Here is a 25852-nt window from a genome sequence, read left to right as displayed (position 1 = left end):
TGGGCATAGGTAGTAATCGCCTGATGGCGGAGCGCCTACTCAAAAGGTGGTTTAAATATCAACCAATCGCTCTCCGGATTCGGAATGACAAAGGCCGGCGTCGCTCGATGATTCGGCGCCTGGCCTTGCGTCGGCGTCGTTTGGTTCTGATTCGTGACTGAGGCAGATAGATCAAAGGCGTTGCTGCCCGCAATGGCACTCAATCGCGGGTAGTTGAAAAAGTCGAAGACCTCCAAAAATTCGAGTTCGCTTTGCGACGAGTTGTGCGTGGTCACGGTGTCGAGAACCGAATGAGGACGTTGGGAGGTTAGGAGGTTCAGTTCGTAGGCACACCTGAAGATGATCTGTCAGTTCCTGGTTGGGCGGAAGAATACTGAGAGGTCCCAAGAACCCTACCTTCTCATTGCGGTGAATGTCCGACCGGAACCATTGCTTCCCTCCTGCACTACATCATTCAATATCCTCGCGTAGTTCCCCGCAACTTGCCAATGTCGCCCCATCTGCTCCAGAGTGGAGATGAAGAACATTATTTTGGGATCGATTTCACACTCCATGGTCGCTGCGTGCACGAGGAGCAGCCTCGCAGAGACCCACAACGCAAACGCAAACGGATGGCCCAGAAGCGCAAGCATGCCGGTGTTCATGACGTCTTGGGCGATTTCTCTCAAACTCTCCACGGCGCCTAGGCAGCGCTGGATTGCATGATATGAAGGCGTAAAAACAGGAGATTTGATGGTGGGATAGGCGGCGGAAGAATGCAGTCGGATAACCGAAGTGACAAAGGCGGCATGAAGCATGATCCAGTTGGAAATTCTGCTTCCAGGATCCGAGTGGCAGAGTTGAGAGATCTTGCCGTATTCGCCGGGCAAGTTCTGCAGCCAATCGTTCAACTCCCCATCTAGTCCACGGTACGTTTCGCGCCAGCGCTGAATGTCGGAGTGACGAGTGATATCGAGCGGTTGATGGAGGAATCGATGAATGCGACTGAGGATCCCGAGGACTTCACAATGGTAAGAGAAACTCCCTAGGTTTTCCGTTTTATTGACAATCAATTCGGAAGGTGCGCCTCGCCGACGCCACCTCGTCTCCACAGGTTCGTTTCGCGAGAAGAGGTCGTACCGACAAGGGAGACAACGGTCCATCTCCCTTTCATCCAAGGTAAAGGAGTCTGCGGTGGCGACTGTCGCATACCTGTCGAGAATGAATGTCATCCAGCATAGTCGTCGGCGCTCTTCATTTTCGATCCAGGATTGAGGTTGCGCAGCCTGAAGGAGGGTGGCCGACGGATATGTCGTGGACTCCAGGTATGTGCTCTTTTCGACGTCCAACCCAAGTTGGACGATATTGCGAGTGATGAGAGCCAACAGATTCCAGCCCTGTTGCCCATTTGATGTGCCCAGCTCGTCGACGGCAAGGATCACCAGAGCTTGGAGGGCGCGTACGTTTGGATGGTCAAGGGCATACATCATAATCTTCTGCCTGGAGATCTCGTGGAACTGCCTCCTTGACTCTGGGGTGAGTCGCGAATCTTTGGAGAAGCGCATGGTGGTGGCGACGATGGCGTGGATGAGGATCTTGTCCGATTCGTCCATGGATTGTGAACCGAAGAATGCATCGAAAGTGGCCTTACGGTCCAGGATCGGCGACCATGGGTTGACATGTTTGAAAAAGAGATCCACCAAGGTATACAGTAAGTCGTAAGGAGGCAGCTCGGAGTCGGGCATTGAGGGCGCTGGCGTCGCTGTTGGAAACCAGGCTACCGAATGGCCTCTCTCGCTTTGAGACATCAAATCGTGATTGGCGCCATCCACGACAGAACGGATGGACATGGCATCTTGAGGCCGGGGGTATTGCATTCGCTCATAGGCATTGGCGACGGGCGGCCATCTGGGATCGGAACCAGGAGTGTCTTGGGAGACGATACTGGCGGTCGACGGGCGAGGGTCGTTCTGGGGGTAAGCGTTGAATGAGGCAGGCTGGGGCTGATGGGACATGCGAACGGAACCAGGTCGATGAGTTGAAAAGTCACCATGCCCAGCGATGTGTTCTTCTAGTCGGCGACCCATGACTTGCAGCAAGGCTTCCAGGCGATTGATCTTCTCCTCGAGCTCGCGACCATAGCCCACCCGGAGACCGGGCTTTTGCCTCTCTTTGTAAACACATGCTCGGTTGTTGCGGGCACACCAGCCACAAGCCGGCTCTGCTCTGTCGCATTTAACTTTCCGGGCCTGCTCCCACTGAGTAAACACAATGCGATCGATCAGCCGCAGGGCTTATTCCTACGAACCTTGCAGAGTTCACAGCTAAGGGGCGCAAATTGGAGTCAACGTGAGGCCGGTCAGAGGTCAACAAGAGGGAGGGAGCTTCTCACGAGATTTTCAAGAGCCTCTTTCTCTTTTTGCTGGTCGAGGTGCCATTTTCCGGCGTATTGTCGGCATTGTCATGGTCGTTCTCGGCGTCGCTCCCTGAGACAGACGAGTTTCTCTCTTCGGAGGCGTCGGTCGGAGAGGTGTGAACAGCGGTGTAAGTGGTCATTGGCGCCAGGCTCTTGAGGTGCGTTGAGGGGAGTGTCGCAACATCCAAACAACAAACATGAGCAGTGGAGACTGATACCGAGAGTAAGGAACTCAGATAACCCTCGTGAAACAGGATGATGAGTGCTGCAGGGAGCTGGATCCCGAGGTGCCAGGTGAGGTGAGTGAGCGAGTGAGCGAGTGAGCGAGTTTGCTTAGTGTCGACCGAGTAGAACGCGAGGAGAACTTTGAAAGGGCGAAAGGAAAACCTGGTACGAGGTACCGAGTCCTGTAACCCCACATTAGCAGTCCACGCGTAGCCGCACCCGCAGTCAGGTGCCTAGGCCGGTACGAGGCACCTAGAGGTACCAAGAGGTACACGGTACCTGGGTACGTACCCGCAAGTACGCTGCTTGCCCGCAGATTATTCTCCGTACTCCGTACCGAGTACTACTCGCTACAAGTACAGTACTACTGTAGCTGTCCGCGCCACGCACCCCAGCTTCAACTAGCCTGACATTCGCCTCACCTTCCCCATCCTCGTCCTCACGGTCTTCTTCCGGATTTTGCCGACTCGCCGATTGCCCGAACCACCTATACCACGTTGACGATGACTGGCACCGTCACCACCACCACCACCACCATCATCATCATCATCATGGAAAAACAACTGGGGTCCTCGTATCGCTGACGGTGTCTCGCAGCCGCGGACACAACTTTGTGAACTGCACACCTCGAGATCAAGAACCCCTTCGCTATCCAAGTGCCCCTGCTTAGGACCTCTGATTGTAAATCCCATATACACTGCCTGCTGAACCACCGCTGATTGTGCTATGGACACTACCCGTGATAGTCCCCCCCCCCGAATCACGGTTCCACACCCCCTTGGGCTGCTCTGGTCCTGTTGCCCTGCTTCCGAAGTCTGTCTGTCCATCTTGGTCCATGCTTTCAGGGAACTCAACATTCTGTCACAACCGACAAATGCCTTGTCTGGAAATTTGACCATGTTTCTGTGATCCGAACGGATCTGAATCTCCGAGTAACCAACCATTTTGGCTGATGCATCAGGTACAATCTGCACGACCCTTGTTAGCATACGCAGTGCAAAGCGCCAGGGTGGCTGCCTGATCTCTCCTGCACCGACAAGGGGTCTCTCTTCGTAGCAACAGCCAACTGCGATGGGCCTCCTACATTCTTTGCTGTAGCTAAGGAAGCCATAGAACTTATCCTGAGGGTCCAACAAGCCTGGGTTGTTCTTGTGTAGTTGAGCAACTAGACCAGCATTCACTTCCCTGACGTTGGATACTGCTGACAGCAATATTGTTGCCCACTGGGCCTGAGGCAACCCCGTGTGTGGCGTGCCAAAAGAACATGATCCCCAGTGTTGACTCGGCTACCGATCTGGCTGCTTTCGTTTCCCAGGCACGCGCCCCTTCCGAGTACAACAACAACAAGGCCTAGTCCTAATGTCAACAACACATCGAGTCGGTTTTAACGAGACAGCGCTCGTACTCACCGTTTTGCAGATGATGCCGCCGAGGCTATGTGCTACGAAAATGATCGGCCGCTTCGTTCGTTCGCCATCAGCCCACGAGAAGCAGAAGAAAAGGGTGGTCCCGCACGTTCTGAGTATCATCTTGTGCTCTCATACCGACAACATCAAAGCGCAGCGACTGTGCGTGCCGCTCCACGTCGTTTAACCCAACCGTGCGGAACGGATGCCAGCTTACGACTTCCGCATCGTAACAACATGTCGCAATCCGAGAGTTCGGGAGGTCTTTCGACAACAAGTCAGCCGGCCAAAAGCAGCTATGCTTCCAATCACGGAATGCCCAGGTCTCAGTCCGATGCCCGGTCAGCCCACGGACAAAGATAATACTGGTCAAGTTAATGTAAGTCCAGACAGGGGATTAGACATGTTTCCACTCACTCGATGGTGGCCTGGTCCGAAGCATGCAATATCTTCAACCCATAAGGATAAGGATCTGGGTCATAGCTATGTAAGTCAGCCACTGCCTACAAGAACAATACGCTTGCACGGCGGCGAGATTGTACTGGACAGAGCTGACATCTCCAGCCCTCCTCGGCCATCGGATACAGGAATTCGAGGGACAACCGAGGCCTTTATTATATCTCCATCGGATGCGACGGTGCGGTGTACAACAGAGGAATTACAGAAGACAGTCAGATGGCATCGCTTTAAATGGTTAGCTGGAAGTGCTATAGCAAATTGTGGCCCTCGTATCCGAAAATGTTGTCAGGCTGAGGCATTGGTACGGCGCCATCTCAGCTGACACCTGCATGCCCAGCCTTGCAATCAACCAAACGCGGCGCTGGATACCAGAGAGAATTCCCAATCCACCAGACCATAGGAAACGGCGTTGGTGGCGTCTCGAGCTCAGATGACTTGCTTGTCGACAATAGCTTGATCGCAAACTTCCTCCGTGCTGGTGATGGACTCCTCTGCTGACGGCATCACGAGCCAAGGGATTTTGATGACTCTTGATGCTGTCCCAGACTTTCAACTATACACCGCCATCTGTACCTGGATTGCTGTTCCGCCTGACACCGCGGTAAACACGACTCAATATCAGGTTGGTCATTGGAGTACCTTGGAGCATGATTCAAGGCAACAATCGCAAGCGGCCACATCATCCCACATCATCCCACATCAACTTCAGCTACAAATTCGATGTCGCTCCAAAAGTGGTCGCCTGGATCGATGGATTGGAAATGACAAGTGGAAAAGACTGGCGCATGAAGGTATACGCAACAGAGATCGATCTCACGGGGTTCACGATCCACATCGACACCTGGAACGACACCGTCCTATACGTGGGCAACGCATCTTGGGCAGCATGGCCCGCGTCGACCCCGAACGTGGTGACCGGGGCCATGAAACCCGAGCATGTCCATGACATGGAGGGAACGGGCTATGCTATCGGAGACAGTGTGCATGTTGAACGGCCTGAGATTGTCAAGACCGAACGCATCCCCGCCCTCTTGACCGGGTTTGGCTCGTTCGACCTCGCCCATAGCGACTGGATGCGGCTCAGCGAGGCTGACGGGGCAAAAACCACCGCGGACGACATGGACAGGCAGATATGCCCGGTTTCGCGACGGGTGGGTGGGTTATATTGCTGCCTTTGCGTGACGGTCTGGGGTCCTGTATTGATGTTGATGTTGACTTTGCCCTCGCGGGAGTGTTCGGAGGAGCGTTTCGGATAATCAGTTAATCCGACTTCGGCTCTACGGTTAGTGGCTGCAGCTGGTCATTGGCCCGCTTCATACGGTAGGCGGACTAGTCCGTGAACCCGCGGGGTACAGCGACACCAGCGATAATATGCATTGACATTACATAACCCAACTCGGTCGTCTGAATGAACATCTTCCTCCTCCTCCTCCACTACTACTACTATCAGTTCTCTCCTCGTCTTCCCTTAATAACTAAAACTACCCGTCCGACATCCCATCGCCCCAAATCACCACGCATCAAACCAAACCAAATCGAAAAACAAAAAAGAAAAAAATGTCTTCCTTCCAGCTCATCAACCCATCCGACGTGCCCCCTCCACGCCCAACATACTCACACGTCCAATGCACGCCCCTCTCCGCCACAAGCACACTAGTCACCATCGCAGGGCAGATCGGCGTCGACATTTCCACGGGCACTGCACCAGAGGACTTCATCGCCCAGGTCGAGATCGCGCTGTCGAATCTGGGCAAGTGCCTCGCCGCCGCAGGGGCCACTCCCAAGGACATCGTCAAGATGACGCAGTTCGTCGTCAACTTGGAGACCACCGACAACGCGGCGCGGTCAGAGGCATATTGCAAGTTTCTCGGGGGCCATCGGCCGCCGAGCACGCTGGTGGGCGTCGCGGCGCTGGCGGCGCCGAATTGGTTGTATGAGGTCGAGGCGATGGCCATTGTACATCACAAGTGATTTTGGCAGTTAGATTCTCTCGGGGTCATGGAGATCTTTGCTGTGCGTTAAAAGGAAAACCGAGTTGTTTGTGGCTGTCCGCCCTCCTGCTGTCAAAACACTAAACAGCAGCCATCATTTCCCCGGTTGGAAGCAGAACCTCCCAAAAGGCCATCAACGTCCAGAGTCCTCGGCATCCTCCACCCTCGCCTTCTTCCCCGAGTCAGCGTCGTCCTCCACTTCGTCCACAAATCCCACCTTCCGTTTGCCCAAGTTTGATCCTTCTGCGGTCGCCGGCAATGCCGCCGGTGTTGACGCGGAAGATCCAAACGCACTATCCCCTCCGTTGGCCTGGGTGTTCTTTGGCTTTTTTCGCTTGACTAATCCCGATACATCAGTCGCTGTCTCCGCCACCTGAGCCAATTTCTCCTTCTTCTCCTTTTCAGATGCGCCGCTGCCTAGGAGACTGCCCAATACACCAGAAATCTGTTCTCTCATCTGATTTTCCGACTCAGCCTTGACGCTGACGGGTGGCTTGCGGAGTTCCGCCAGTCGCACTTCCATTTCGGCAACCATCTCCTGGACGTCCTCGATCTGAGCCATGGCCTTGTCTTTCTGAGGACCTGCTTCAAGCTTGTCCAGCGCTGCTGATTCTTTGGAGACGCGCAATTTGCAGCTGTCAATCGCTTTCTCCTGCTGGGCGATGGCTTCATTTCGGATATCCCAGTCGACCTGAAATTCACCTGTTGGATTCCCCTGGGAATCGAGTTGTTGTGTCTGAGAACTGAATTCGAGCGCCAAACTGAGCTTGTAGTGACATTCGGCTAGAATACTCGACTCCGGAGGCTCAAGCTCCTCCCGCAGGGCAAGACAAGCCTTTAGATCTGTGACGGCATTTGAATATTTCTCTCCTTCCAACGAAACTTCTGATTGCAGATCGTAGATGTCTGCCACCCGGGCCTTTAGCGACTGGACCTCTGGTGTGAGGTCTATAGACGCCACGTATTTTCCCTTTTCAGAGTCCTCCAATGCATGCTCTTGACTCTGTTCCAACTTTTTAAGAAATAGGATACGCGCCAAATCCAAAAGCTCGTAGGATGTGGCAAAGTCATCCTCTTCCTCTTCATCAGATTCTTCATCCTGCTCTTCTTCATCCTCATCCGAATCATCCCAGCCTTCGGCGTCACCCGAGATCTGAAAGTAGGGCTTGTCGGAAGGGCTCTTCTCAGGCTGTACCTCTTCTTTGGGGACGACATCACCGACATTGGACACCGACCCCCCGGGAATCGCATCCATCGACTTGGAGCTTCCACCAGCGCCGCCTCCGTTTGTAGATGTCTCTGCTTTCGCTGCGCCGTTCGCTTTTCTCTTCGCTCCCGTCTTTCGAGATTTGCTTGAGGACAATTGTGCCGATGCCGCTGTGCCGCCTAGGACGGAGCTTGTTTGCTGCGCCAGGAAGAACAGGCATTTTCCGTAGGAATATAACAGGTCGGCGTTCTCGAGAGCCATCTCGCCATTGAGCTCAGCTTGTAGCTCTGTTGCCTGGGAGTACAGTTCTGCTGCCTCCGAGTAGTGTTTGACCGCATATGCAGCTGTCGCCTTCGCGGTAAGATCTGTCAGCTGCTCTTGCTTGGTGGGCTCCAGATCGGGCTTGGGAGTTTCGTCGGCAGTCGTCGCCATGATGCGCGATGGATGGAAAATGGGTGGATCGGAAATCGATATGATGGTAAGATGAGAGTAACGAACAATGAAGGGAACAGTAGCGTGGAGAATCGGTTGAAAGACAAAGTCACTGTGCGGCAGACCACGAGCAGATCACGTCACACCTGTCTCCAAAACACGAGACACGCGTAAAGTGATTTGTTTACGCGTCAAGGCTCGACTTTCTCCTGCCTCTACTTCCACTCCCTACACATCGTACACCTTCGCCATCCAGTTCAATCATGGAAGAACCAATTTCGACTCCAGGGCTGCCTGCACGAACATTCAAAGCTGCGTCTGACCTGCGCGCCGAAGAGCAGTTACTTTCTTCATCGCCGGGCTTTGGGACGCCTGCATACCCCATCCAGAGCCGACCAACAGAAATTGCAAAGCCGTTTGCAGCGCAATTAAACACCAGTGCAACTGCTCATAACGCCCCGACAGTCTTACCGATCCTCCTTCCGCCTCAGACTCTCAGACCCGTCGCTTTCAGGACTCTGACCAAAAAACACAGCCTTACCCTGACCTCGTCGGGGCTGGGACTGCTCTCTACATTTATTGGGAAATTCTGTGGCAGCGGGTGGCGAGAAGAAGGCCTTGCAGAGCGTGTGTTGGATGAGATCGCAAAAGCATGGAAGAAGTGTGGAGGGGGCCTCCTCGTCGAGGATGGGCCCGAGCAAAAGTTGTCTAATATTCTTAAAACTCTGGAACTGTGCATGTCAGGCGGGCGCCTGGACACTGGGAAATGGTCTCGAAGCAACAGTTCAGTACCGAGCCCCAATTTGTCACGAGCGCCTTCGTTCTCCACGAGCCGTCCAGATGCCAACACAGATGTCAGTCAGTCAAGCTTAGGACTCTCGGCATTGAACGTGGAAGACGCGGCTCAAAGGGACAGAGCGGTGGAAGAAGGCCAATCTCAACCGGATGTCCGGTCATACTTCAAGGTCATTTCAGCATTCGATCAGCCACGGTTAGTGTACTCAACCTCATCAAAAAGCCTAGAGCCTGTGAAAGGCACACCCAGCCTTCTCCCTCCCATTCAGCACAAGATTTCCATGTTCAGAAACCGTTATCACCTGGTCCACCAGCGACTGATGCGAAATGAATCATTCCAAACTCCATCGTTTGCGACCACCACGCAGCCACCAAGTCTTATACGTTCAGCAAGCGGCATGACAACCTTGCAGCAAGCGTATAAAATCACTCCTATATCGAACCTTCTTGGCCGATCAGGATCATCTCATCTCCTTCTAGGTATGCTGGTGCACTCTCCAGCTGGTGATCTCTCCATCACAGATCTATCCGGAAGTGTGGTTCTTGACCTGTCAATAGCCCGACCTGTCCCCGAAGACGGCGTATGGTTTTGTCCCGGCATGATCGTTCTCGTAGAAGGAACTTACGAAGAAGACGGCTCTCACAATTCAAATCTAGGCACAGCTGCTGGTGTAGGCGGACAGATCAAGGGGACCTTTGTCGCGCATACCATGGCTGGGCCACCGGCCGAACGACGAGCCTTGTCTCTCGGCATTTCCACTGGGTTGGACTCGGGAGGCCACACAAATACAAGCGTGGGGGCAGGGTTTGGCTGGGTCGATTTCCTCGGCGTTGGCAGTGAGAAAGCTCTGGGGACCCAGATGCGTCGAATTCAACGACGTATCTTCAGACCACTAGCTACTTCGGAGACCATCAATCTCCCAGATGACGACCAGATCGAAACCGAACCGCCTCGTCGCCAAATTGCTCTCTTAGGGGAGTGCAACCTCGACAGCCCTCGAACGCTAGAAGCGATCCGCGCTATCCTCTCGTCCTACAGCACCTCTAGCTCTGGGCACATAAGTGACCTACCTTTCTCGATTGTCATAATGGGAAATTTCGTCTCCGCGGCAAGCATGGCGGGGTCGAGCATGGGCGGGGGCAGCATTGAATATAAAGAACACTTCGACGCCCTGGCGTCAATCTTGTCGGAATTTCCCACGTTATTGGCGAACACAACCTTCGTCTTCGTACCAGGAGATAACGATCCGTGGGCAAGTTCATTTTCGGCGGGAGCGAGTTGTATGCTCCCAAGACTGGGCGTGCCAGAGGTATTCAGCAGCAGAGTCCGACGAGCGTTGACGAGTGCCAATGCAGAGGTTCATGGTAGCTCGAAAGAGAAAGACGTGCTGAAAGGGGAGAGTATATGGGCGACGAACCCAGCGAGGCTGAGTTTATTCGGGCCACTGGAGGAGATTGTTCTGTTTCGAGACGACATCACGAGCCGATTTCGGCGGACTGCGATCACTTTCTCGAAGCTCCCAGACGCGGACGAAGAAGAGAACGAAGCAGCAGGAGCTGATGGTCAGAATCAAGACCATTCACAGTTTGACGGGGAGGAAATGGACCTGGACCAGAATCCCAGGAAGAACCTCGACAAAGCCGTGCACACGGCAACCTCTCATGTTCCTGTTTCTCATCCCTCCACTCCCGCTCCCGGGCCGTCAAGCAGCACCGCCCCATCCATCCAAGCCGCCCGAAAACTCATCAAAACCATCCTCGACCAATCCCACCTCTCCCCTTTCCCCTTATCCACCCGTCCCCAACTCTGGGACCACACGGCCGCACTATCACTTTACCCTCTGCCCACGGCGCTGGCTCTCTGCGACGCCGAAATGCCGGCCTTTGCAATGAGCTACGAAGGATGTCACGTCATGAACGTGGGCAGGCTTGTGGATGAGTATTCCCTCCGGAAGGGCCAAGCGGGCGGCTTTGGTGCTGCGCCCAGGGGCAGTGGCGTCGCGAGGTGGATCGAGTATGATTGTCGAAGCAGGAAAGGGGAAGAGAGGAGCTTGAGGTTTTGAAGACGGCGGTGGCCAAGGAAGCAGAGATGGATGAATTGATAGATGATATATTAAGCCGGAACCCGGGATGAAATGAATCATGACACACGAGACGTGGGGTGGGTGCATGATTATAATGACTTGACAATGATCAAGGCGGCCGGGGAGTCCTGGATAGAGCCACCCAGCTAGCATACAGGACACTCATCTGGATAAATAGTGTAAAGCATTATGGTAGTGAGATAGTAAAAGATGAAACTGTCTATTCAATACCTTGTAGAGCAGTAAATATGATAGCTAAGTTCAGCGAGAAAGTCGCGTTACTCCATGCTTGGTAACTTGTCTCATTTATTCATCTTGTCTGAGCTTCCATAGCGTGTGGGAAACATTCACTATCGATCTATTAGCGCCACATAGTAGCTGTCGTAGTCACCTCCTTTTCGCGACCCTCATGGCACCGTCCCCACGCTCACCACAGTCAGAACAGGTCCAGAAGTACTGCTAATACTCCATCCTCAATCTCTCGAGCCTCTTCATGGCCGCCTCGATTACCGCACCTTCTCTCTCAACCGTGGCCATGATATCCGCGATGCGTTCCTTTTGCAGGCGACTGGAAACACCTAATCCACCGAAAGTCGAACTTCTCGGGGATGCCGCGGCTCCACTGGATCGAGATGTAACGGTGATCTGAGACGCTGACATTGATGGTGTTATTGATGATGCCGAGATTGACGATACGGACGCCTCCAAGGCTGGAGGACCTTTCGGCGAGGCCGGTTGTTGTTGTTTTTCAGCAGCGTGAGCTTCCTCCACGAGGGAACGAGTGAGTTGTTTGACCTGTGGTCTATTGTCAGAACCCGTTTCTAGACAAGAGGCAAAACAAAGCAAGGGAAGCATACCGTCTCAAATCGCTTGTCGAGAGTTGTACCTCTTTCGCCACCCTCTCGTTCGCCGTCCTCTTTACTCACAATGCCAACATTCTTACCAAGAATCTCAATCTCATGCATCCAGGCTAGTTCCTTAGCACTCAACTCTCTGTTCGCCGACCCTGCACGTCCCACCTTCCTTCTTAGAGCCTCGTATCTCGCCGCCAATTTGCTCTGCCTCTCCCGTGCCTCGTTGATCCTCGTGTCGGGGGTCTTCTTTTCCTTGACATTGCCATTTTCGTCCTCCTCCGTAGCAGCGGTAAGACGCTGCAACTGTTGAGCGAGCTCAGTCATTTGTTTGACTTGACCAGCAAGTTCGATTCTTAGACGCTCACATCGCCGGAAGAGTTCTGCAGCTGCATTCTCTAGTTGAGCAGACTGCACACCTATGGTGCGGTGGGTGAAGGTCATAATCTCCAACATGGCAGGGCTTAAACGCATAGGCCGTTCAGAGATGGCTTTCTTGGGATACGGCGGCAGACGTTGACGCATGGAATCGAGGGGAATATGCTGGTTGAAGTAGAAGATTTTGGGAGGACAGTATGGCTCTCGTAGAGGAACTGTTTCGATGGGTGACACGGGACGTTTTGCAAGTTGAGATTCTAGACGACCAGAAGACACGCTGAAGTCTGTAATTGATGGGCCGATAATTGAGGTGCCTAGAGGAGCCTGGTCAAAAATCACCCCGTAAGGACCATTCGAGGTTGCAGTCAAGAGCAAGTATCCAAGCGAAGTATCGTCAATAATGGCAGGGGCAGAGAGAACCTCTGAAGGCTCGCGCGACTCAACTAACTGTTCGGTCACACAGACTTGACTATGACACCGGGTTGACAACCTGGTCCGCAAGCCGGGATCGACAGGCTCGGTTCCCGTTAGTTCGGCGCCCAGGTGACTAACCCATTCGTACAAAGACAGTGAGTAGACACGCTTCAAAGTAGTCAGGACAAGCGAATAATCGTGCACGACATCCGGAGTGAAAACAGGCCAATTAGCCGCAGTATCCGTGGTCGGTTCGTCGAGCGTAACAATATCAATCAACGTCAGGGATTTGGCATCAGATGAAGGCACACCAAATACGCTTTTTCCTTTCTTTGGAAGCCACTGTCCGGTCACACCATCAAGATCAATGGCAAACCAAACTTGATTCTCGGGCGTAGCAACGCAAATAGTCGTGAAAGGAATTGGCTGGACAAGCCCTTGGTCGATTTCATCGTCATCGTCACCATCGAAGAGGTCTTGTTCATCAAGTTTCGCAGGAAACACATGGATATCAGAAACCTCAATCTCCGTGGCGTCTTCCTCGGGGACAATAGTAAACGGCCCTTGAAGACGTGGAATCGCACTCGGGTTCTGTGGTCTAAATCGGACCTCAAATTCGCCGAGGCTATCTGTCGATTGGTGAATCTGGGCCTCCTCGTTGTCGATCTCTTGCACCCACTCGTATTGCTGGTCCGCGGCCCGTCTTTCATCTATATCTGTCTCATCGTCGTTGATTGATGCCATTCGAGAGACAGCAGTCGTGGTCAGCGAAGGAATAGTGGTTGATGTGGGCTTCCATCTCGACGGCAGCAATGGGCACAGAGCGTACAGATCCCCGTTTCTCATGGCGATCCAGAGTGTCATGCCCGCCCATGCGTCTTCGTCCTCTCGTCCCCGACCACCAAAACATGCGGCAGAAACCTCCATGTCAAAATTATCGACGGAAAATCCCCGACTTTTGCCAAATCCCGATGGCTCGAAATCTTGGTCGCACGACACACCGTCAGCAAGTTTTCGCAGGTCGATGGCCAATTTCGGACGATCCAGGGACCAGCTGTTTGCCTTGTCAAATTCCCATACTCGAACCGCTGCTTCGGTAGTCACAGTGACGAGACAATCGGTGGAAGCAGTGGCGTAAGCCAGCGGATGCCACAATACAGACACAAGCGGAGACTCAGGTATTACATGGACCGTCGGACCAAGCTGATATGTTTTGACTTTCAGCGGCGATCGGTCATGCTCCTTCAGCCGTGATGGGTCTGGAAGCACTGCGATGTGAACCGTATGTTCTGTGCAGATGGCCAGAAAGAGACCGGACGGGGAGATAGAAATCTGACGAATCTGGTAATACACAGGCACAGCTAGCGTCTGCAAATGTCAACAATGTCTCCTCGGCAAGTCATGATCCCACCTACTCTGTAAACACTGTCATCTGTGGCCTTGGTTGCGTCAGAGCGAGGAAGACCAAACCGACTGGCGCCGGACTGGGTGCTGTCTTCCCACTCATCTCGAACCGTTGTGAGATCCGCCCATCTTATTTTATTCCCCACAACCGTAAAGATTTCCGTGCCTCTGCTAGCGAGTAGTCTTCTGGGTCCTTGATATTGTGTCGAGGGGAGTGGGCCGATGTAGGAGGAGCGTTTGGAAGGAGAGGCGGGCGACTGAGGCTCGGGATCTGTGAAGATTTTGGAGCCTGGCGATGGTCGAGACAGAAATGGAGGTGTATATCCGATGATCTTGGGCATCTTGACACTTCAAACTGGAAACAATCACAGCACTAGAGCCGCATTGGAGTGGGATCGACTGGATCTCAGGAGACAAGGATCAAGACAAATACGCAGTCTCTCGTACCGACAGTGGTGAATGTTGAAAGAAGGTCAAATTGGGCGCGTCTGCGGAGAAACAGTCTTCCCAAAACAGCAGCTTCGCCACGCCGCTTTTGGGAGCTTCCTATTTCTCGCTCACGTGATTTATTTTGATGATCTTTAGGTGGTCCCTTATGGTAGCTGAACGCTTCGCCAGCTAATAAGAACGACTATATAAGTGTGGAGGAGCTAAGAGATACTGAGATCCACGCCTTTAGAAGCTTCAATTCGAGAGATCGGGGCAAGAATTCCAACAATTTAGCCCGCTTACCCACCTTCTAGCAAGAGTATAGCGGCACGACCAGGTGAGTCGCACGCCACGTCCGACCATGTTTCAATCAAGTTGCTCCAAAACCTCATTCGACGTCGTCTGCCGTGATCCAGCATATAGCAGGACAATTGGATCGACTGCATTCAACCCAACTCGAAAATATCTGTAAATGCTTGACCCTAGCCTGTCGCCTTATCTGTCGCCTTATATTCAATTGCCTCCATTCGTCTCGAAGGGCGTTGTATGACAAACTGGCCTTTTGAATGAGACACCTCAGCAAAACTACAATTGAGTACCTGCTCACCTGGCCAGGGCATTTAGACTTTCGGAGCAGGCAGTACACCGTCGTACCTTCTCCTCTGGTGTCCAGCAAAGGCTTGGGAAACTTCGCAAACGATTACATGAGTGTTATCCGCTCGGATCCCTTGTTTAACCTCCGACCAAAGACAGATACCGAATCAATACAACCTAGGAAAGCGTCGTTTTATAACGCGTGGCATCGAATTCGACCGACTAGAAGTCTATGAGATCTAAAATCAATATACAACTAATCTTCCTCTGGTTACCCGCCCTCCAGCTTCGGAACGAGTACATACTTGAGGCAGGGATTCCCCACGACCCCTTAAACATGACTCGCTGAGCCTCTGGTCCCAGGAAAAACGGAAGGAGAAAAAAAGTGTGTGCATGTTACTGAGTTTATGAGCCGACTGCGGAATTAATGCAGCACGCCGGAAAAGACATGATCAAGCCGCCTTACTACGGGATCGACAAACATGATCAGCTCGATGGAGATAGCTCTGTGAGCACTCGGAAGCCTGCAGTGACAGCCACAAATTCTGCATCGCTAATGAGGAATGGCGCGAAGCAAAATGGGCACTCGCATCCTCAGCACAGCGCCCACGGTGAGCGCCTAACATCGATATGAGGAGCTGAGGAGGGATGGAATTGCAGGCGGACAGAGAACTCAGAAAGCCAAGATCTACATTAGATCACGTTGAAACCTTTAACACGGGAGCACCTCTGTTACTGGCTGCAGTGAATTCCCAGATGTGGATCAGTGTACGGCCAATCCAGACACTTATCACACGACACAGTCCACGGAAACGAAAAGAGAAAAAGGAAAAGGAAAAGAAAATAAAAATGGGTGAAAAGCAGATGGATCGAACCCATGGACCCCCACCAAAACAGCAAAAAATCTCACATACTGGAGTAAACCCTTCCCTACTAATCAGGCTTCGTTTCCTTAACGAGCGGCCATGTAAGTCATTGGCGGAGTTTTAGATTAATGGACTCAGAAGATTGATCGAGCAACAACTCTTCCTACCACACATGCAAACACAAGCCTGAGAATGGTCAGTCTATCTGTGTCTGCGATTGTGGTGGGAATTTTGCATTTCTAAAATATCAGGAAGGGTGAAATTTGCATGTTTCCACTGCTGGCCAAGTGGCCTCCTGGTTACGCCAAAGCATATACTTCACTTCTCAGCTCCATGCACAAGCCAACCAGCTTTTCGTATCGCCTGTCCACAAGCATTACACGACTACCCGGGTGGCAAGGGAGCACCCTCAGATTTGGACCCACTCCACTGTCGATGTGTGAGCTCATCCACCGGTACCACCGAACTCTATCCGCATGGCTGTGCTCCCCGTTTAGGACAGCAGGTAGGTCTCCGTACTGTCAGTCACGCAACCCATGACGAATGGCCCCTACAGAAGGATTCAACGACCACGGGAAGGTGATAGTGACCAGAAAGCTGCTTCAGTACTCTCCCTGTCCCTCGTTGGCATGGAGCGGTCAATGTTTCCAGCTCGTTAAGGGAAGTAGTTCCTTCAAGACCCCTAGTCGTTTAGCCCTCACATGCGTCCAAGAACGTTGTTTCCATGAGATAGGGTTCGAGAACCCTTGGTCCGTATATTCGTGTCCAAGGTTCTACGGAGACGAGGACCCGTAGCTTGAGAAGCTGTTGCCCATTTAAGGGTATACATATGGTTCACCTTCTCGCCATTTTGCAGGCCAGAATTTCCCCGAAATAAGTGACAATCCACCGTGATACTTTCTTAACTCGTTGCCACGTCCATCAAATACACCTCCACAATACACTTCACACCACCTACCGACAACCACCTTTAACAATATATCCTCATTTACGCTCTTCGAAATGGCGTCCTCCCAAATCTCTAATAACAACAACAATAACACCACCACCACCACCACCACCACCACCACCACCACCACTAACGACCACACCGCCAATAACACCTCAGACAACAATACCGCCGATAACAACAGCGCCAGCTGGGTCGACGCGTGGGCCGCTGCCTACGACACCAGGACTTTTCTTCCGTCGGAACTTGAATACTATGATCTTCTGGCTGAGTACGGCTTCGACGGCAACGCCATCGAAGGCCTTGAACTTCAGGTGGTGGCCGAAGTCGCGGAGCAATATGCCGATGTCGAATACGTCGAAGACGGATTCGAAGTAAGTGGTATCCAACACATCGAGGGTCTCGGGGGCATCGAGGTTTCTTGGATCTCTGGAACTGGGCGAGATGAGGATTTAGTCCCTAGTCGCTCGGATGGACTTGGGCTTTCTCACCAACAACGTATATCGGTTGTACCAGAAGAGGGTGGCCACTGAGAGAACAAGCAGAGTGTGGACAAGGAGCACAGAGAGAGGTTGGGCTAGAGACCTCGGCGCGAGAATTCTTTCCACATGAGACTTGGGAAATGGGAACTAGGATTTACGGAAATTGAAACCAAAAGGAATGGGCCGGCGGTGGTGTTCAGATGTGGTACTATGTATTGGTCTAGGCTGAGCAACACATGAGAGTGTGATGCCGTGATGATTTACCTGCAGAGGCAGTAATCTGGTACTACAACAAAGATAGGAAATATAGAAAGTATGATACCTAGGCAACGATGTGTAACCTCCTCCCCGGTGAAATACTACTCCTCTTAGAAAAGGGATTGCTGACCCGTGAACAGAGCACATCCTACGAGGTAAGTAGGGTTCAAAAAGCGATGAAGCGGCGATAGGCAGGGCCATATTTGATTGGTGGAGAGACGCCAACTGCACTAAGCCAAATTAGGCACCCAGTTTGCGTGAGGAGGAGAAGACGCGCCGCAGCTTTGGTTTCACTTCTCCATCACTCAATCTCTCACTGCAGGTCGCTGAATGCTAACAACATGTCTACGGTTGAGAGGCTGGACAGGCCTAGTACATACTACTCTGCAAGGGTTGGTGTCTCCCTTATACGGTGAATGAAGTAGGACGTGAGCTGACGCGCATTTCAGAAGAAGCGGAAGTATGGGCGCGATCAGCCTGAAGACGGTGACAAGCCAGCAGAACAAGAAGACCTGCTGACAGAGGCGACCACGCTCTATGTCGGGAATCTGTACGTCCTCTAACGATATGTTTCGGCCGGGCGATAAGCTGATTCTGGCGCAGGTCGTTCTACACCACCGAGGAGCAGATCCATGAGCTATTCTCCAAATGCGGCGAAATCAAACGACTTATCATGGGCCTAGACCGTTTCCAAAAGACGCCGTGCGGCTTTTGCTTTGTGGAATACTACACCCATCAAGAGGCCTTGGATTGCATGAAATACATAGGCGGCACCAAGCTCGATGAACGTGTCATACGCACTGACCTCGATGCTGGGTTCCAAGAGGGCAGACAGTACGGCCGCGGCAAATCGGGCGGACAGGTCAGAGATGAATACCGAGACGAGTTCGACCCCGGAAGAGGAGGCTACGGTCGAGCGATTGATGCAGAGAGGAAAAAGGAGGAGGAAGAATATGGTGGGGGCAGATGATGAATTATCATCGACCATCTCCTAAAAGCTGGATTCATGGAACGCCATTTGTCGTGCCGACCGCATCCAAAACTTGCCTTAGCCACCAGACATGGATCCGGATATCCGAGGTCAATTCAGGGTGGAAACTGGTTCCAAAGACATTGCCTTGCTTGACGGCAATGATATCTCCCACTTCCTCACCGGCGTGTGCGTCGGGCCCCATGCCGGCGGCTTTTTTCAACCGACCGGGCAGCTTTCCCATGATATCGACATGCGAGCTCATGGCCTGCCGGGCGTGCTCGTCCTCGGCAGACTTGTACGGGGCAACGACGGTCCCGGCCAATTGTTGTTCCTCCTTCTGGATGCCATCGACATTGGGAAGGATCTTTTCGACCACGGGAGCGCGAATGAAGACGCCGGGAAAGGGCTTCCTGTCGACTGCACCATTGGTCTGTAAAAAGGGCAGGTCGAGGTCTTCCTGGAAGCTTTCTACCTGTCGTCCAAAATGGTTCCGGTTCACGCGTACATCCAGGCCACCAATCAAATCCTGACCGCCCTTCTTAGTAGCATTAGCCGCCTCGGCGAGCAGAATCAAGCCGGCGCAGGTTCCCCAAGTTGGTTTGCGGTGGACTCTGACGGGGTGTTGGTCAGTAATCACAAGAGCGATAAGGGTCGAGCGCATACTTGACGAATTCCCTCAGCGGTTCCAGCAGACCAGACTGGGCGGCGACGAGGGAAATGGTTGTACTTTCGCCGCCAGGAATGATTAAAGCATCACAACGAGCCAGGTCTTGAGGGTTTCTGACTTCTATAAACTCGAACGAGGCCGCCGTGCCTTGATTGCGTAAGTAATCAGCGGCCTTTTGTAGCAAGACGAGATGTTCCCAGAAGGCGCCTTGCAGGGCCAACACGCCGACGGTGATTGTCATTGACAGCACATGTGCGAGCCGGGAGTGGTAGAGAGAGGGGATATTAAGTGGGAGATATGGAATGGGGAGATATGGGGGATGGATGATAGCAAGTGATGGTGTTCTCGCCGTTATTATCCGTTATCCATGTGTCATCTATGTACCGAGTAGGAAAAATCAATTCGCCCCCGTCCACACGCCAGGCGCATGGGAGCTAATAGTCCTCCGTAGTACTTGGTGGCAGCGCTGTTTGTTCGAGTGCTCGACCGTATTGCTGACAACAGACGGATGGCCTCTGATCCAATACCGAGTCCCAGGTAAGTATCTGGCGGTTGAAGGCGTGACACTGTGACGCCTACTGGGTACAAGCACCCACCAGCCTCGTGGACCCCTGCTGAACCCCTGTGAATCCTGGAGCCCTTGTTGATCCCTCTTCGGCCTTTTGCTAAATTAAGACCTTCTCCTCGACATCGACTTCCCACACACCAGCTCTCTCTCTCTCTCCCCCTCTCTTTCGCTCTTTGCCATTCCTTTCTTCTTTCATTTCTCTATAATATAAAAATCATAGAGATTCAGTGATCCAGTCATCCCACGAATCAGGTGCTGACAGACCCTCACGTCCAATTCCATCCCCTACCCGGCCCCGCAACGTCTACCAGTTCGGCCATTGACTGAAGGTCGCGACATCTCGTCGGCGAATGCGGATCATGTGGCTATTAGGAACTTCTTGAGCATCATTTACTGTTTCGCGCCATTGCGAGTGCCGGAGGAGGTGCCGGACTGCGGCTGACAGCATCGACCACACCGCCGGCGGCGGCAACGTCCCATTATGTTGCCTCAATGCCCCGAGGACTTCATCACCACCATCAACCGGTGGTACATCGACACCCGGCCCTTTGTCCCCCAGCCGCACAATCCCAAATCTCTCCATTCCCTCCCGTTGCTCTCAACTCTCCGGCGTTCCGATCAAGAGGCCATCACCCGCTTTATTCGCCCCGCGGACCGCTTCATGTCCCTTGCAAGCGCCTTGCTGAAGTATACCTTCATCCACCGGCGCGCAAAGATCCCCTGGTCCGAAGTCCAGATCTCACGGACCCCAGCTCCTCATCGACGCCCGTATTGGGAACCGCCAGAAAACTGGTCCACCACCGATATATACGACGACAGCGAGCCCAACTCCGAAGAGTCCTGCCAGATAAGAGGTCTCGAATTCAATGTCTCTCATCAAGCCGGTCTTGTCGCCATCATCGGCTGCTCTACGCCAACCCCCCAGCTTCCCTCATCCGTCGTTCCGAATCCAACCCCACTTTCTCCCACAGTGCTAGACTCTCTCGCACAAATAGATCTCACCAGCCACCCAACATGCACGGCCTTTGATCATCCCGATCTGGTCCGTCTGGGGGTCGACATTGCATGCACAAACGAGGACAAGCGCACCCCCAAGGACCTCACCACTCAGTCCAAATTCGACGAGTGGATCGAGATTTTTGCCGAGATGTTCTCCGACCGTGAGCGACGTCACATGCGCCAAATGCCAATCCATGTCCCCGTCAAAGAGCGCGAGGAAGGAGAGTGGACGAGTGATTCGAGCTCTTCCTCGTCAGCTTCCTCTCCCACAGACGGGCCCGGTGCCGGCGGCAATACGAAATTCTTCCAGAATCATGAGGCCAAGATCATCAACATGAAGTTGCGACGATTTTACGCGTATTGGAGTCTCAAGGAGGCGTATATCAAGATGGTGGGCGAGGGACTGCTGGCGAGCTGGTTAAGAGAACTCGAATTCCTCGACGTTCATGCTCCGCCGCCTCCGCCATTGCCCAAGGAAAACAACCGGCCATCCACGGCCTCGAACTACCAGCCAAAGAACAGCAGCAACACACACAGCATTATAGAGTCACAAGGCATGCCTCTTCCTGCGTCCGCCGATATCTACGCACATAGGAAATCCCCGGCGAACATCCCTTCCTTGGCCCCTGCCGAGTCATCCATTTCCGGTGGTGGTGCCGCAGGAGGAGCCACAGACATGTACGCAAAGCACGAATCCGCAGAGGGCATTCCCCCGCCTCCCGCCCCGTCATCATCCGTCACGCACCGTCGAAACCCCTCGATCCCTGCCGCCGACATGTACGCGCAGAGAAAACCATCCCTCTCCTCCCCGACAGACGGCAGCGGCAGACCCAGAAAACTCTCCATTCCCGCCACTTCCACAGTCCGGCCTCACGCTGCTCACGCTCACACCCGCAACCGCTCCTCGCATGACTACCTCTCCCCGTTCCCAGACTCACCAAGCACGCCTTCTCTTCTTGAGCCGCCTCTCCCAGCGCCCTTGTCTTTAAGTGGCCGTAGCGCCGGCGGCGGAGGCCACCATCCCTCGCCCGTGGAGACCGCGAAATGGACACCCCCCGACAAGGCCGAGCGGGGCATGACCACGCTGCTCCGCGGCAGGAGGGTCAAAGATGTCCAGATCGAGCTCGTGGCGTATGACACGGACTTCATAGTCGCGACGGCCATAAGGGGCGTCAGGGAGCGGCGCGTTGTGAGTGGCGATGGCGACGGCGGTGGCGGTACTGCTCCTGGCTGGGGCGAGGGCAGTGGGTGGTGGTTGCGTCTGGATGTCGAGCAGGACATTAGACCTTGTGCCGAGGGCTGGTGTGATTGTCTTGACTAGAATATAGTAGAGTATAGAAATTTTTTTTTTTTTTTTTTTTTTTTTGGATTTTCTCAAGAACAGAAAAATCCAAGGATTAATTCTTCACCTCTGTCCTGGCGCTCCGAGAGAAAAAGGAGAGATAGAGAGAAAGAAAGGAAGGGAGGGAGAATGAGTGAGTGTTCATTCACGCCGGGGTGCTCATGCATCGGCGACTCCTCTCCTCCCTTATTCTTCTCCCGCACCATGTTTTCCATGTATCCTGTCCGTCTTTCCTATTTACTAGGATTAAGATTTCTTTCCGTTCCGTTCAACCTGCCTGCTGGAATCTCCTCCTTGCTGATAGAAAACCTCTCCTTCTTTCCCTCATTCTCCATCTCCTCTCCTCCCCCCTCCCCTCCGTCCCTCGTACGCGCGTACTCGCTCGCTCGCTGGCCCGGACTCATCAAACCATCTCCACCTTCGCCTAACTCGTCAAAACTCAGGCAAGCTTATACCTTCCTGTTTGAGCATATCCTGGCTAAGCTCATCAAGCGGGTCGGGTGACTCGCGCACAAGCGTGCCAGGGCGCACGCTAGAACCTCCTTCTTTGTAATAGCACTACCTCTCTCCCTTTCTCTTTCTCGCTGTGGCTCACTGCTTATCAGACCATCTCCACCTTTACCTGGGAGGCAAAATAACCGGGCAACCCTAGGCCCTCCTGTTTGAGCATTTCCTGGCCCAGCTGATCAAGCGAGTCGAGAAATGCGGGCACAAACGTGCCGGGCCCGCTACAATACTCGCCCGCCGACTCGGCCGCGATCTCAAAGTGCAGGATGCCCGCGAGACAGGCGAGGAATTTGTCGTCGGGAAACACGGCCATGTAGCTCGCGACGACGGCCCCCAAGGCGCAGCCCGAGCCCGTGATTTTGCCCAGCCAGCGCGAGCCGTTTCTAATCACCACCGTGCGTGTGCCGTCGGACATGTAGTCTGTCTGGCCCGTCATGAGCACGATGCAGTGCTCGCGCTGCGCCAAGGTCTTGACCAGTTGAGCTTTCTCCCCAGAAGTGGCGTCCGAGGGGCCCGAGTCCACGCCCCGCTGCTGGGAGGTCGATGAGCCTGCCACGGCGCGAATTTCGCCTTCGTTACCCTTGATGACGCTGAAGAAGCCCGCCGTGAGGAGCCGCTCAATGGCGGCGCGGCGGACGGCCGTCGCCCCTCCGCCGACGGGGTCGAAGAGGATAGGCGCCCCCACCGCATTGTACGCTCTCGTCCCCTCGATGTATGCGTCCATCTTGTCTGGCGTGATGGTGCCCATGTTGATGACGAGCGCGCCGCCTAGTTTCGCCAGGTCGGCGGCCTCAGACCCGTTCTCGGACATGATGGGCGAGGACCCCGTGCTGAGACAGACGTTGGCGACGAAGTTCTGCACGACCGTGTTGGTCATGTTGTGGCAGAGCGTGCCCGACGAGACGTGCGCCCTGATGACATCGGGGGCGTGCGTGATGAGGGTTTTCAGGTCGGTGATGATCGGTTTATTGGGGGGAACAGCCGCGTAGAATTTTTCGGGGCCGGACTCGATCAAATCGCGGAGCGTTCTGGCGGACGCTTGCGGGTCTGGTGAAGCCATAATGGCGCTGACCACAGCAATCCCGTTAAGTCGGTTCGAACCGGACGCGGATTGATGTAGAACGCGCTGGACATTGGAGGCGTTGATGCTGCCGATGGCGACACAAGGGATCGACTTGGTGGTTCCCGTGTCGCAAGTGCGCAATATCTCCTGGAGCCCTCTGGTGCCGATGATATGCTTCGTGTCTGTCTTTGTGGGCGTGGCGAAGGTGGTTCCAATGCCCAGATAGTCGGCACCGTCTTTGATCGCCTTTGCCGCCTCTTCTGGCGACGAGGCTGTAACCCCTATAATGGCGTGCGGTCCCAGAATCTCCCTGGCACGGACGATGTCCATGTCATCTTGACCGATATGCACACCTTCTGCGCCTACTGCCATGCACACGTCAACTCGGTCGTTGATCAGCAGGGGGACATTGTGTTTCTGTGTGACGGTGTGCAGTTTGAAGGCTACGTCGATCATGACGCCGGTATCGGCATGTTTCTCTCGATATTGGACGACGCCCACGCCGCCTTGGATCGCTTGGTCGACGACGTGCAGAACATCCCTGTCTCCCAGGATGGCGGGCGTCGAGTCTGTGACGAGGTACAGAGACCAGTCTATGGACGGTTTCCCACCGTTGGCTTCTTGTGGCGACATCCCGTCGTCGTCTCGCAAGATATTTTTGGCTTAGGCCAGCTTGATATGTCGCTTGCACGCGGGGGGTGTTCAAACCTTCTTTTTTTTATTGTTTTTCAAGCCATGGATAGTTACGTTTCGTCGTGCCCTCGAGATGAAGAATTCACGGCTTAAAAAAGTCGTCCAGGTTCACTGGTGACGGGCGAAGGCGGTGCGGGAAATAAAGAGCCCGTCACAGGAGTGGCCTGGTTCTTTCTTGGGTTTTATTGTCCTCGCCCAATTGCAGACTGATGTGTGGTGTTGGACAGGACACGGGCACAAAGGACTCGAGCATGCAGGGTTGTTGGATGAATTTATCGTGCCATCATCAATCAAATGGCCTGATATCTAAGATTACCCTCCGCAGTTCAATCAGGGGTACTTTAGGATGAATGAGGGATAGTAGTAGCCTTGTGATGGGATTTGCCTTACCTGAATTGCATGAAGTGAAATCAAGACGGACCTCAGGTGATTTTGTTCGAAAATGATCCCGCCTGAAGCCGCAATCATCCGCTCCTGCGGAAAGGACCTCGTATGGAGGATGGAATAATGAAGGTGGGGAGTGATTGGGGTGGTTACACCGCCAAGAAATAATTAGCTGCAGAGAGGTCACGTGCCACAACGTGATATGATGCCTGTCTTTGGCAAGAACTTGGTATTCAGACAGTGGGTGCGCAGGTGGCTTAATAGGTGCCAGAATGGTGCCGTTTTTAACGCCTTAGCTACCAAGGCGAACTAGCCCCACAGTAGCCTGTACTGAGTACTCGGTACCGATCCGATGACAATACCCTGTACCGAAATGACAGCGAAAACGTGACGGCCACAGCTCGCAGCCATGTGGCACTTTCATATATATCTGGGGAGATTCCACCCCTGGTTTTAGTCGAAGAAATGGATCTGACTGGGAGACTTCTCTAGATTTATCTCGTGATGGTCAGGAAATTGAAATCAATCGAAATCTATTCGAAGCGTTGGAAATGCTCAAGTCATCGAGGGGATCCCGCTTCATATGGATCGACGTATTGTGCATCTATCCCTATCGAACCGCAATGAAACAACTTAGGATTCTGAGGAGTTTGATTTCCGCACGTGTAGTATGTGAGGCGCACCTGACTGGTGGATGGTAATGTGTCCTGATGCTAGATCCTGGAACGAATGAATTGAGTGCTCTGATCTCGGCAATGCAGACCAATGCGCACGGGTCTATTTATGTGTTTTCTACAAGTACATACCAAATGAGCGTGGAACGTCGCCGATCGTCGGCCGAGCGCATGAAATAACAGACCGTAGAGTCGGTCGATCAGGAACGCAAACGAACGCGATAGAACGCGAGTCTCTCGAGACTCTGCGTGCGCGAGGCTATCAACGAGAAACCTGATTGGTTATCTGTTATTGACGAGGCTTTACCCAATGTAGGAGTAAGGAGTATATATTTCCACGGTGGAGCGATATCGGCGCGTTAG

At 53.4% G+C, this 25852-nt stretch overlaps 12 protein-coding genes across 12 annotated transcripts; 6 read left to right on the top strand and 6 right to left on the bottom strand.

Moving 5' to 3' along the window:
* Nucleotides 1-35: 35 nt before the first annotated feature.
* A1O5_07338 (uncharacterized protein) lies at nucleotides 36-2535 on the bottom strand (the record flags this gene model as incomplete). The annotated part of the gene is made up of 4 exons (XM_007747927.1): nucleotides 36-333; nucleotides 397-2228; nucleotides 2288-2303; nucleotides 2372-2535. The coding sequence occupies 4 exons, from the start codon at nucleotides 2533-2535 to the stop codon at nucleotides 36-38; spliced, it is 2310 nt and encodes a 769-aa protein (XP_007746117.1).
* A 918-nt stretch (nucleotides 2536-3453) lies between these two features.
* On the bottom strand, nucleotides 3454-4101 carry A1O5_07337 (uncharacterized protein; the record flags this gene model as incomplete). Its single annotated transcript, XM_007747926.1, has 2 exons — nucleotides 3454-3970; nucleotides 4030-4101. Coding segments are annotated over 2 exons (306 nt in total), but the record flags the coding sequence as incomplete, so codon positions are not given.
* Nucleotides 4102-5132: 1031 nt separating this feature from the next.
* A1O5_07336 (uncharacterized protein) lies at nucleotides 5133-5741 on the top strand (the record flags this gene model as incomplete). The annotated part of the gene is made up of 1 exon (XM_007747925.1): nucleotides 5133-5741. The coding sequence occupies one exon, from the start codon at nucleotides 5133-5135 to the stop codon at nucleotides 5739-5741; it is 609 nt and encodes a 202-aa protein (XP_007746115.1).
* Nucleotides 5742-6042: 301 nt separating this feature from the next.
* On the top strand, nucleotides 6043-6456 carry A1O5_07335 (uncharacterized protein; the record flags this gene model as incomplete). Its single annotated transcript, XM_007747924.1, has 1 exon — nucleotides 6043-6456. The coding sequence occupies one exon, from the start codon at nucleotides 6043-6045 to the stop codon at nucleotides 6454-6456; it is 414 nt and encodes a 137-aa protein (XP_007746114.1).
* Nucleotides 6457-6609: 153 nt separating this feature from the next.
* A1O5_07334 (uncharacterized protein) lies at nucleotides 6610-8115 on the bottom strand (the record flags this gene model as incomplete). The annotated part of the gene is made up of 1 exon (XM_007747923.1): nucleotides 6610-8115. One exon carries the CDS (start codon nucleotides 8113-8115, stop codon nucleotides 6610-6612), a length of 1506 nt encoding a protein of 501 aa, XP_007746113.1.
* Nucleotides 8116-8378: 263 nt separating this feature from the next.
* On the top strand, nucleotides 8379-10973 carry A1O5_07333 (uncharacterized protein; the record flags this gene model as incomplete). The annotated part of the gene is made up of 1 exon (XM_007747922.1): nucleotides 8379-10973. The coding sequence occupies one exon, from the start codon at nucleotides 8379-8381 to the stop codon at nucleotides 10971-10973; it is 2595 nt and encodes an 864-aa protein (XP_007746112.1).
* Nucleotides 10974-11453: 480 nt separating this feature from the next.
* On the bottom strand, nucleotides 11454-14382 carry A1O5_07332 (uncharacterized protein; the record flags this gene model as incomplete). The annotated part of the gene is made up of 3 exons (XM_007747921.1): nucleotides 11454-11789; nucleotides 11852-14005; nucleotides 14053-14382. 3 exons carry the CDS (start codon nucleotides 14380-14382, stop codon nucleotides 11454-11456), a joined length of 2820 nt encoding a protein of 939 aa, XP_007746111.1.
* Nucleotides 14383-16932: 2550 nt separating this feature from the next.
* Nucleotides 16933-17412, top strand: A1O5_07331 (uncharacterized protein; the record flags this gene model as incomplete). Its single annotated transcript, XM_007747920.1, has 1 exon — nucleotides 16933-17412. The coding sequence occupies one exon, from the start codon at nucleotides 16933-16935 to the stop codon at nucleotides 17410-17412; it is 480 nt and encodes a 159-aa protein (XP_007746110.1).
* Nucleotides 17413-17960: 548 nt separating this feature from the next.
* Nucleotides 17961-18589, top strand: A1O5_07330 (uncharacterized protein; the record flags this gene model as incomplete). Its single annotated transcript, XM_007747919.1, has 3 exons — nucleotides 17961-18011; nucleotides 18069-18169; nucleotides 18223-18589. 3 exons carry the CDS (start codon nucleotides 17961-17963, stop codon nucleotides 18587-18589), a joined length of 519 nt encoding a protein of 172 aa, XP_007746109.1.
* A 34-nt stretch (nucleotides 18590-18623) lies between these two features.
* Nucleotides 18624-19500, bottom strand: A1O5_07329 (glutamine amidotransferase; the record flags this gene model as incomplete). Its single annotated transcript, XM_007747918.1, has 2 exons — nucleotides 18624-19203; nucleotides 19256-19500. 2 exons carry the CDS (start codon nucleotides 19498-19500, stop codon nucleotides 18624-18626), a joined length of 825 nt encoding a protein of 274 aa, XP_007746108.1.
* Nucleotides 19501-20308: 808 nt separating this feature from the next.
* Nucleotides 20309-22147, top strand: A1O5_07328 (uncharacterized protein; the record flags this gene model as incomplete). Its single annotated transcript, XM_007747917.1, has 1 exon — nucleotides 20309-22147. One exon carries the CDS (start codon nucleotides 20309-20311, stop codon nucleotides 22145-22147), a length of 1839 nt encoding a protein of 612 aa, XP_007746107.1.
* Nucleotides 22148-22769: 622 nt separating this feature from the next.
* A1O5_07327 (uncharacterized protein) lies at nucleotides 22770-24371 on the bottom strand (the record flags this gene model as incomplete). Its single annotated transcript, XM_007747916.1, has 1 exon — nucleotides 22770-24371. One exon carries the CDS (start codon nucleotides 24369-24371, stop codon nucleotides 22770-22772), a length of 1602 nt encoding a protein of 533 aa, XP_007746106.1.
* Nucleotides 24372-25852: the final 1481 nt, after the last annotated feature.

The sequence above is a fragment of the Cladophialophora psammophila genome, assembly GCF_000585535.1.
Source record: "Cladophialophora psammophila CBS 110553 chromosome Unknown aczJe-supercont1.11, whole genome shotgun sequence".
Classification (NCBI taxonomy): Eukaryota; Fungi; Ascomycota; class Eurotiomycetes; order Chaetothyriales; family Herpotrichiellaceae; genus Cladophialophora; species Cladophialophora psammophila.
The sequence above is the reverse complement of the archived record's forward strand: the minus strand, read 5'-3'. Positions and strand labels throughout refer to the sequence as shown.